At 38.1% G+C, this 12,166-nt stretch overlaps 1 protein-coding gene across 8 annotated transcripts in view; it reads right to left on the reverse strand.

The window, feature by feature from the left end:
• Abi2 (abl interactor 2) overlaps positions 1 to 708 on the reverse strand; it is a 108,647-nt gene extending 107,939 nt beyond the window's left edge. For all 8 annotated transcript variants that reach the window (XM_076866914.2, XM_076866912.2, XM_076866913.2 and 5 more), the window contains exon 1: positions 409 to 708. In XM_076866914.2, coding sequence (XP_076723029.1) covers positions 409 to 525 — 117 coding nt within the window. In that variant the 5' untranslated portion in view covers positions 526 to 708. The remainder of the gene's footprint in view (positions 1 to 408) is intronic.
• Positions 709 to 12,166: the final 11,458 nt, after the last annotated feature.

The raw sequence follows: 12,166 nt of genomic DNA on the forward strand, positions 1-12,166 counted from the left end.
CACACACACACACACACACACACACACCACAACCACCATCTAAGTAGGATTCCGTTAGATAGAAAATGCCACTCTCCGCCTCCTCCGCCACCCCGAACATTGACAGGCCAGGAGTGCGGGGGCAGCCGAGGGCAGAAGCAGCGACGAGGCGGGACGCGACGCACACCGCACCGAGAACCCGCTCACAGATTTTTTAGAGGTTTTAAAGATAGAATTTCCTGCGGTCAGAGCCTTCCACCCATTCACCAGCCGCAGCCCTCACCCTGCTCCCTGCCCCCCACTGGGGCTCAGTCCGGCCGAGTCCCCGCGGCGGTCTCGGCCCCGCGCGCCCTCCCCGGCTCTCGGGTCCCCCACGCGCCCCTCACCGTCCCCAGACCCGACGCGCCCAAGCCGGGGAATGCATCGCACCTGGATGTAGTTGTTCTCGCAGTAGTCGGCCACCCGTTCCAGATTCGTATAACTGTCGAAGAGGGCCCGGCGGCCCCCCGGGATTTCCTCTTCCAGCAGCATCTGCAGCTCCGCCATCTTCACATCCTCCTCCTCCTCCTCCTCCTCATACAGCTCGCAGAGGTAGCTGCGGCGGCAGCGCCAGGGAAACCCAAGACTGGGAGAGGAGGAGCAGCGGCAACCGCGGCTGTAACTCGGGAGGAGCGAGAAACACCCCCAGCGCGCGACAGGGGAGGGGGCGGTGGGGACGGAGGCGGGGCGCGAGCCGACGGACTGTGAGGACGGTCACCGCAGCGACGGACGGACGGGCGCGCGCACGCGCGCTCCCCTCCCTCCGCCTCTGAGCGCCCGAAAAAGATTCCCACCCTCGCCCGCGCCGCCCGCCCCTCCCCCACTTCCGGCGTCTCCTAGCGACGGCGGGGCGGGGGCCGGGATGCGCGCGGGAGCCGGGCGCGCGGTTAACCCTTCGGCCCCGCTCAGGTTGCGCGGCTCGGGAAGTCCCCCAGCGGCCTTTGTTACATTGGCGGGAACGCGCCTCCCTTCTCCTTGGCTCCCTGCCCGCGCGCTCCTCACCCAGCGTTGGAACCCGAGAGGGGGTCAACGCCCTGAGCGACCCCTCGAGGCCTCTCTGCGTTCCCAACTGGAGGCCATAGGCAAACACAGCCCCGTCCTTGAGTCCAACCTTAGTAAAGGATCACACCTCATCAGAAGGAGCACTTACTTAACTTTCCTACAGCTTGAAGCACCACCTATTTTCCCATTCATCTTGGACCTCATCCCCTTCCTTACAGAGTAAATTGCAGTTTCCTAATCCCAAACACACTACTCCCGCACTTGCACTCATTTACCCACTAAAGCTTTTCCCCCTGCCCAGTTGCCTGTCTCCTAGGCCGGCCTTTTTGTGCTTGTCCTCCTTGTGTGCCTTTTCTCACTGATAGCCTTTGCTGTTATTTCTCTGGTTCTGTCAACCTCACTCTTTCGTAGAATCAGTAAATTTTGAAATCGTTTTTGCTGCTGCGAATTTTCTTTTTTCACAGAGTTGTTATATGGATAAAATAAATACACCTTGTCAGATGTTTAAGTACATTGAGAACGTTAAGTCAAGGTAGGGTTGATAATTCTGATTCTGAAGCCGTATTAGCTGTTTTTATTCCCAGGTTATTACATCTTTTTTTCCTTAATCTGACTACTCCCCGTACAGTATAATCTTGAAAAACAAAAACTCCTGAAAACTGCTGAGATAATGGAGCTATGATCCTTACTTGTATTGTAAGGAGTCCAGGGCTGTATTATCTGAGACAGTGGTTTACAACAGGATCCATTGTTTTAACCTCTTACTCTTGTGATCTCTTGGCTTTCCTACAATGATTTTTCTTTCTCTCACTCTCTTTTCAGATGATGGAAACTTTATTATACTTTCCCCAAAAATCATTTTAGTACTATGCCATAACCAATTTCTGGAGCAAACCCTAATGTTGTTCTATTGGCTACATGATATGTATATTTAGCAAAATGTTTAATTTCATTGTGGAACTATAAATAAGAATATTTTAAAAAATGTTGATCTAGGGCTGGGGATGTGGCTCAAGCAGTAACATGCTCACTGGCATGCGCGCCTGGGGCGCTGGGTTCGATCCTCAGCACCACATAAAAATAAAGATGTGTCCACCGAAAACTAAAAAATAAATATTAAAAAATTCTCTCTCTCTCTCTCTCTCTCTCTCTCTCTCTCTCTCTCTCTCTTTAAAAAAAAATGTTGATCTAGTCCAACAAGTTTTATTCTTAACCATTTTAAACGACTTCTAAATTAATGTAATTGTTCTCTAACATAAATATGGGGAGCTTGTTAAAAAATGAAAGCTGGGAAACATGAAAAAAAAAAAGAAGCAGCATTTCTTTCTGAAATGTAAATCTCTAATGTATATAAATGAGGAATGTTTCCAATGAAAATAATTTTAAAATAAAACAAATGAAAGCTGGAATTTGGGTGTGTGTAGCTCAGTGATGGCACTTGTGTTTAGCTTGCTAAAGGCTCTGGGTTCAATCCATCCCCAGCACACACACACACACAAAAATTTTTTTTTAAAAAGCTGCAGCATCACAATCACATTCAACATAGTCATTTGATCAAGAGTAGTCATGAGGCAGTTATATGAATGGCACATAAACTTGCTTCAGGGAATAAGACCCACATTCAGTAATCAAATTAATAAAACAAATATTAGATCAAGCAAACTCCTTTCAGACTAAACATCGTCAAAAAAACTGTTCTTAAACTTTTAAGAAGCCTATAGGGTAAGTAATATGTAGATAGACACCTTCCCTACAAGACTTTTCCCCACCTCACATTCTTTCAAATACTTCTTACCAATTAGCCTAATAAACAGATTTCCCTGCAAGAAGATTTATCATACTAGGGTTTAGCAAGAGAAGATTCCAGTGCTTTCTCTAATTTGTGACAACCTCTTAGAATCTTTGATTCCTTATCTAAAAATCAAAGGGTTAAATGCAGATCAAAAGTTCTTAAAATTTAGAATTGGAATCACTTGGAAATCTTGCAAAACAAGATTGCTGGGCCCCACTACCAGAGTCTCAAATTCTTTTAGTCTGCTTAACTTATAGTTCTAAGAAGTTCCCAGGTGAGCCCCATGAAATTGTCCTTCTACCCCTGTGAAGATCTATGATTCCAATTTCTAGGTAGCTGGGTAGAAAGGTACTCTTCACACTCAAAAGAATCTACACGGGCTGGGGTTGTGGTTCTGTGGTAGAGCGCTCACTTAGCACAAGCTAGGTGCTGGGTTTGATCCTCAGCACCAAATAAAATAAATAAATAAAATAAAATAAAGGGTAAAAAAAGTAGAATATATGATTAGCATTTTTTTTTTTTTTAACAAAAAAGAATCTACAGATTCAAAGGATATAGATATACAATTTTTTGGCCACCACGATTGGTTAAACAAAAGGAAAAACAACCACAACACCCATAAAATGGCACATAGTTATTAGGATCAAGGATGAGACTGTGTACCTCATGGAAATCCTCCACTAATTATTCACTACTTGATTGAGTTAATGAAGATCATTGAAATCTGTTCATTTTTACAATTTTTCAGATGAACCGGTATAGTAAAAAGAATATTTAAGTCATTAGAGAGTAACAATTATAACTGTAGTGAACACTTCATGTGAACTTCTCCATAGAGACTAAATAAGCAAACTCATGTCCTCTGGGACATAAAGTCATATTTCAAGATCTCTAAGAAATAATTTTTTAAACATAATTAATATATCATTTATGAAGGTGCAAAATTATAATCTATCTTGAAATAATGTTTGAAATTTATCTCAATGTTTTAGCTCCAAGTCTCAGGTAAGATAAGCACAACTTACCTTCAAAAGCCATTACTTCTGTATGTGATTTTAAAGTTCCTACTTTTCTCATACTTTTGGTTAAGTAATCATTTTTCACTAGGCTTGGTGACACACATCTGTAATCCCAGCCACTCAGGTGGCTGAGGCAAGAGGGTTGCAAGTTCCAAACCAGTCTGGGCAATAAAAACCTTCCAATTTACACTTATTCTCTGTATATTTTGATCATTGTTTTCAATAATACTGGCACAAAGGACACTATTGGGTTCTGTGTTACTATTATAGAATACTTGGTAAGTTAATTTATTCAAAATAAAATCTTTAAGTAGTGTATCATTTTTTGCTCCCTCAAATAATGAAGTCCTTAAAGCTATGGATAAAGGAAGGGGGAAATGAAGGTAATTATCAGGTATTCATTGCCTACTATGTGCCAAGAATTCATTCACCGTTTCACATAAATTAATCCTCACAAATATTGCAAAGTAGATTATCTGATCTCCTTTACAGACTCAAAAATCAAGGGCTCAAATATATTTGGAAATCAAGGAGTAAGGAATAAAGTGTCAGTTTGATTTTTTAACATTTTTCTTGTCCATTATAACATGCTAAATCATTCTTCTGTTTATTTTAACTCTCTAAACACAGGATTTGGTAGATAGACACTAATAATACCTATTGAACACTCATTATATAACCTCTTTGTTTAAAAATACTTATGTATGGTTAATTTCTGTTCGGTGAAGCAACTCTTGCATCCTTAAAGCCATTCATTAAGAATATGAATTTCTGGTGGTCCACACCTGTAATCCCAGGTACTTAGGAGACTAAGGCAGATGGATCTCATGTCAGAGGCCAGCTTGGGCAATTTATCAAGAACTTGTCTCAAAATAAAAAATAAAAAGGGCTGGGGATATAGCTCAGTGGTAGAGTGTTCCTAGGTTCAACCCCTTACAGTAGAGAGGGGAAAAAAAAAAAAAAAGTATGTTTGTTTTCTTCTCACAGTTCAACACAATCATTTCTTTCCATTGTTCTTCATATGTTTCACAGAATTATAGAATGTGCAAGTTGGAGGGCTAATATGGAAATCTAATCTAATCTAATATGGAAAAATAATAAGGAATCAAAACTCATTGAAATTAAGTGATTGTCTAATAATACATAGTAAGTGGAAAGCTTCTACTCAAAGCTAGGAAAAAGGAACAAAATAAGTTTTAGATACAATTATTTTTAAGCTCTTTGATGTCAATTTGACATAAATTTAATTTTTATCCTTATGAGTGGACACTTTCATCCAGAGTCTTCATCATTTTGTCAGACTAACTCAGTATTTCATTAAAGCAAAATGATATTAGAAAACAATACCAATACAGTTTCTTTTGTTTTGTTTTGGTACTGGGGATTGAACTCAGGGTCACTCAACCACTGAGCCACATCCCCAGCCCTATTTTGTATTTTATTTAGAGACAGGGTCTCACTGAGTTGCTCAGCGCCTCTTGATTGCAGAGGCTGGCTTTGAACTTGCAATCCTCCTTTCTCAGCCTCCCAAACTGCTGGGTTTACAGGCTTGCACAAAACGCGCATGGCTCCAATACAGTTTTTTTGTTGTTATTTGGGTTTATATTTTTCTTTTCTTTTGGAACTTGATTCTGAAGTTCATCTGTAAAAATAAAAACACAAGTGTAGCCAGGACAAGTTTTGAAAAGGAAAAAAAAGGGGGAAGAAACTTGTGGTTCTAATTAATAAAAGTATATAAAGTAGAACAAAGAAATTTACTGCCAGGTGCAGTGACAGCCTGTAATCCCAGCGGCTCAGGAGGCTGAGGCAGGAGGATGGGGAGTTCAAAGACAGCTTCAGCAATTGTGCCAGACCCTAAGCAATTCAGTGAGAAGCTTTCTCTAAATAAAATACAAAAAGAGGGCTGAGGATGTGGCTTAGTGTTTAAGCACCCTGAGTTCAATCTCTGGTACAAAAACAAAACAAAACAAACAAACAAACAAACAAAAAAAACCTTACTAGCAGAGTAGAACACAAAGTCAAAACAATCCAAGAAAATATAAGAATTAAATATGTGATAAAGGTAGCCTTTCAGGTCAAGGGGAAATGAAGAATAATAGAATGACTGAATGACAGTTGGAAAAAAGTAAGTTAGATCATGACACACAAAATAAATATGACATCAATTCAAGATTTAATGTTTTAAAAATATTTTAAAAGCCAGGCGCAGTGATGCACACCTGTAATCCCAGCAGCTCAGGGGCCTGAGGCAGGAGGATCACAAATTCAAAGCTAGCCTCAGCAACTTAGTGAGATCCTAAGCAACTTAGCCAGACCCTGTCTCTAAATAATAATATTAAAAAGGCTGGGAATGTGGCTCAGTGGTTAAGTGAGTTCAATTCCTGGTACTAAAAAAAAAAAAAAAAAAAAAAAAAAGAAAATACATAAATTGATATAAATACATAATATTGTAATTAGAATGGCCTTTCTAAATTGTACCTGAAAAAAATGAAAATAAAGTTCTAAATTTCTATATATTAAAGATAGCAGAAATAATTAAGACTCAGGAAAAACTATCTGGTTATGACAAAGGGTTAATGTTCTTAATACATAAGGAATATATAAGAAGCTCTTAGAAATCAACAAGGTAAATGCGTAAGAGAAAAGGACATATACAAGCAAACTTATAAAGTAAGAAATAGAAATGGTAAATGTATGTAAACAAGGCTCAATTTTACCAATAATAAATGAAATGCAGATAAAATAACATATCTCATCTAGCAGACTGACAAAGCTTATAAAAAATGAAAATGCCAATCATACTACTCATGATATTAATTTGGTATAACCTTTCTCAAAGATAATTTGTAAATGTACCATATGTATATAAATGAATAATTTCACCAGATTATAAAGTTTTTTTTTATTTTTGCTCATTTAAATTTTTCTAAAATGAGCCTGGATTATTTTTCTATGAGTCTACTGAGACTTTTAGCTCCCCAAAATTGGGAAAGAATACTTTTATTAATGCAGTCCATGGTAATATTTTCACAGTAATTTTCATTAGCTTCATTCAAAGCAACCATTAATATGTAATTTTTCTTACACATTAGCCCAGACATGCAAACAATAGTTTGTTTGTTTTTTTATCTATTTGCAATTCTTTCTCTTTTTTTGGTACTGGGTACAGACATGATTTCTGAAAAATATTTTGAATCTGCAGTTGGTTCAATCAACCAATCTCAGATATAAAACCCATGGATACAGAGGGTCAACTGTATTTATTTTCAATAAATTATAGCATGGCTTTTTCTCAAATTTGAATCCTTATTTCCATCTCCTGACATAAATAATCTTGTTTCACATTACCCACAGCCTGGACAAGCATATCTGGGTTCCTCAGAGCCTTTAATAGGAATGTTGAGGGGCTAGGAGTTTAGAACATAGTAGAGTATGTGCTTAGGATGCACAAAGCCCTGGGTTCAATTCTTAGCACACAAATATAAATAAATAAAAAGGAAAAAAAAAAGAAAAATACATAGTTAATTAAGTTCTATTCGTCCCTCAAACAAGAAAACTCAGTATCAAGGGCAAGATTTTTTCATAGTATTTGTATACATTTCTGAGTTTTAATCAGATTTAAGACTATCTGTAAAAAAAATTTAAGAGGCAGTAGACGTAGCTCAGTGGTAGAGGGCTTGCCTAGCATTTATGAGGCCCTAGGTTGGATCCCCAGCACCAAAAAATGAAAAGAAAAATTAATATCAAGTGCCCATAATTCAAACATACTAAATATTGGGCTGGGGGGGATATGTTTAAAGTTTCTGTGATAAAAAGAAAAATGACTGGAATCTGGGTTTTATATTTCTAAATTAATTTTATTATGTGAAATTTTTATTTCAACTTTAGGAATATCCATTTAGCAGTTAAAATATACTAAATTACCAAAAAAAAAAAAAAAAAAAAAAAAAACAAACACTTTACTATGCATTATATCTGTGCAATACAGCATTCTATTACTATGAACCATAGGTTCCATAATCCTCATTCATTTTATTGAAAAGTATATATTTTTTTCTCTTTACTGTGGAAATTACCAACATACAATATGGAAGAATAGTATAATGAATACAAAAATATTAATTGGATGTAATAATAGCATCCATTTTACCTTAACTTCATCTCATATTATTCTTATGCTAAAAAATTATGAAGAAAATTATAGTAATTGGGATATTTAATCCCTTCATACTTTAGTACTTATCTCTAACAAACAAGGCCACTTTGCTACATAATCACAATGTTGTTATCTTATTCAACAAAATCAACAATAATCCTCACAAATTAGCCACTACCCAATAGAAAGGTTTTTGTTTTTTGTTTTTGAGATGTGAATTCTCACTATGTTGCCCAGGGAGGACTCCAACTTGTGAACTCAGGGATCCTCTCACCCCAGCCTCCTGAGTAGCTGGGACTACAGGTATGCGTCCCCATGCCCAATTAGTATTTTTTAAGAAGTTTTCTTTTTCCCTCCAAAGTGCTGAGAAGAAATTATTCTTATAAAGAAGGAAACACTATACACCAAGGATATACTTGGAGGTATTATGTTCAAATATTTCATAATCTGGAATGGTTTCCTTGTGAGATACAAAAAAAAAAAAAAAGTTTTCCTTCCTTGTCAAAGACAAAAAGATATAAAAATGTTTCCATCAAACCTTAAAAGAGTAGGCAGTACAAACCTGAAATTATTCACCATCAGGTAGCTATGTGTGTAGGTATAATGATGGGAAAGACAGTGTATCTTGAAAGGTGAACAAGGTGGAAAAGGAGGACAGCAGAATACAATGTCCCTAAATGCCCACTTTCTGTTCCCCAATGTAGCAAAGCTAAAGAACAATGAGAGCAGGAAAGTCAGATACATATTACCTTGAAGGACACTGGTTTTCTCTTATGCACACTGGGAACTAGGGCAAGTTAGTGTTATCTATAGAAAGCTACTTTCTTGCATGTATGCCAGGATAGTTGCTCCTTGGAATGCTGGTCAAGCAAACTAAGCAAGTGATGGTGATATCACCATTCTGCAGCCTAAGATGTAAAAATGTCTCTCTGAGTGGGGATGGGCGCAGAACTGAGGATACTGTGGAAAGGACATGTGTCACTCATCCAGCCAGCTGTCACTGGACAAACATCACGAGGGAGAGAAGGCACTCCTTGGTAAAGCACCCTGAAGGATGGAGGTGCTTTCAGTCTATCACCACTGAACTCTTCTTGGAGCAGTCTTTGATCTCTTCTAAGTTTTGCCCCAATAAACCATGTGTCTCTCTTGCTGTCTCCAGGTACTTTCTTTGGTCTGTCTAAAAATCTACCACTTACCCTGGCACAACTGAGTTGTGGATAAGAAAAAAAAATGTTTTGAAGAATAAAAGTTCTCAATTCTTCTGTTCCTACTAAAGTTGGCTTTACATACATACCCCCCACAAACAGGAAATTTCAGAGCTAAAGCATAAAAAATTTAATAGTTTCCTTTTATCTTTATATTTTTATAGCAGATTACCATTTACTCCCCAAAAGCTGAGACTCTGAAACTAGCCAGTTTTGTTCATATTTTAGTCTTAAATTATGTTGAAGATTTTATAAAACTTCAAGTTTTAAAATTAACTGGGTTTTATTACTGAAAACTATAAAAATCTTCATAAAATAACATGAATTGCAAGTAGTCTGAAATGTACCAGTTTTTCAGACTATGCATTAATATCATTAGAATTTGTATGTTAAAAATTTGTTTATTTTTTAATCTAGGGGCATTCTTCTACTGAACTACATCTCCATCCCTCTTTATTTTTATGTTTTATTTTGAGAAAGGATCTCACTAAATTACCACAGCTAGTCTTGAACTTGAGATCCTCCTTAATAACTGCATTTCAGATATATGCCACTGTACCTGGCTCTCTTCCCTTTCTTATGAAACCACTAATGACATCATGGGGTCCTATATTAGTCAGTTCCCCATTATTATAATAAAATACCTGAAACAATTAACTTACAAAGAGAAAAGGTTTGTTTTGGATTATAGTTCTGGAGGTTCCCAATCCAAGATCTAGTGTCCCCATTGCTTTGGGCCATTTATAAGGGCAAAATATCTTGGCAGGAGCACATGACAGAGATTACCTCAGGAAGGGGCCTATGTCCCACAATCCCCTACAAGGGCACACTCCCAGTGGACTAGAAGACCCCCTAGTAGATCCTACCTTTCAAAGTTTCTACCACCTCCCCAAATCACCCACCTTTTAACAAATGTCCCATTAGTACAAACCATAGGAGAACCACCCTCATGACTTCATTTGATCCTTATTACTTTCCAAAGGCCCCACTTCCAAACATATGAAATGGAGATTAAATTTTCAACACACGGAGTTTTGAAAAACATATTCAAGCAACAGCAACCACTGATTGCTATTTTCATGTAATGGAATGAAGAGGTTAACAGCAAAAAAATAAAACAAAACAAAACAAAAAACCGATTTATGATTTTTGTCAAAGTAATTTTCTATAGCCCTTTGGAAATAAAGAGGCATAGAAAAAAAATTTTTATTTTAAAATGGCAGGGAACACTGTATTTAACTATACTTAAAATACATCGGTAGGATTTCTTCCTTCCTCCTCCACAGGAATTAACAATGTATTTCTCACAGATTTCTGTTAAATACTTCTATTATCTAAATGTCTACTCATATGAATAAGTGAATGACTCAGATCACTGAAATATTTCACGGATTTTATGATGATATTTCAGGGAAAAATCCCATTTTACCTTCCAGCAGAAAAATCTTTGTCCATTATGATTCAATACAGGAAAGTAAGAATTTTCTCAGAGAAATGGGGCTTAGGAAAAAAGATTTTTCACATACTGGACATTTTTTGCAACTTTAATAAATACATGTATTATGAAATTGTTTCTTTCTTTAAAATAAAGGTCTGGCATCTATTTTATAAAGAATTTTAAGACATCCTAGAGAGATTTAAAGACAAATGACACTAGATCTCCAGACACACACACACACACACACACACACACACAAAGATAGATCGTAAATGAGAATTATGAACATTTGCAAGAACTATCAGCATACAAAATAGAAGTATAGCCTCAAAAATCACACTGCTATACATGAAAGGTCAAATGTCAATGTCAAATGTGTGCTGGAATAGTTCCATGGGCTACAACCAGAGCAGCTGTAGAAGCAGCTAAGAAGGGGCTTATGCTTGGGATTTAATGCTTTGTAGCCACTGTCTTGAAATTCTTAATAATTTTACTTTTGAATTTGTGTTTTGTAAGTAAAGTCCTATGAGGACATGGACTATGCATCAGGAGTTTAGAGCTTGCCTCTGTGTCTCCTCCTACAGGTTTGTTATTGTTGTTGTTATTGTTTTGTTTTTTTTTTTTGTGGTGCCAGGGATTGAACCCAGGGTCTTGTGCATGCCAGGCACTCTACCAACTGAACTATATCCCCAGCCCTGCCTACAGGTTCTTAAGAGACTAGTTCTCTGGCTCCTGGCCTCTCTTGTATCTGGATCTCCACCTCACTACCACTCTTGCTTTCTGCCAGAACAACAACTGGATTGCATTGGCAGGAAAACTCGGGTGGCAGGCTCATTTGTCCCTATAAGTCACTGCAAGTTTCCAATGGAGACCTGGGTACAGACTGAGGAGGGCCAGGTTCCTGCAAGCAGTCTGCTTTGAAGTGACTTGAGACAGGACAGGGAAGCAATTATCCCTGCCCGCTGGCAACACATAGCATGTTCACCAGGTGGCTGGCCAGTGTAGATTTCAGTCCCTGCTGAGTGGGGTGGAGGGGGTGTTATACATCTGCAAAGGTTGAAAGGTTAGGCACATGAAAAGCCTAGAATGACTAGCCTCAGTCAAAGCCCTACATTTTTTTCTTTATCACTGGGCCCTACAGGTTAGATAGCCAGTACTGATCCTGCCTCTTACTATGAAAATAAAACTCAAAACATTTACAAACAACTTTAAGTGGAATTGTGGACTGGGGCCCTCTCTCTCTCTCTTTCTCCCTCTACTCTCCCCCCTCCCAGTTCTTGGGCTCAAACCCATGCTCAACAAACATTCTACCACTGAGCTACATCCCCAGACCTGGGCCTCTCTTTACAAATGTTTTGTTTGTTTTTAGGAGCCTATTATTCATTTCTCTTAGTCATCAATAGCATATTATACTAATTTAGCATGTTCTTTTTGTCTTAGAAAGACCTGTCTTTCAAAAATATTCCTTCAGACAGGCTGTTATTGTGACTCAGTGACAGAGAGTTTGCCTTGCATATGTGAGGCACTGGATTCGAT

The sequence above is a fragment of the Callospermophilus lateralis genome, chromosome 9 (genome assembly GCF_048772815.1).
Source record: "Callospermophilus lateralis isolate mCalLat2 chromosome 9, mCalLat2.hap1, whole genome shotgun sequence".
NCBI lineage: Eukaryota > Metazoa > Chordata > Mammalia > Rodentia > Sciuridae > Callospermophilus > Callospermophilus lateralis.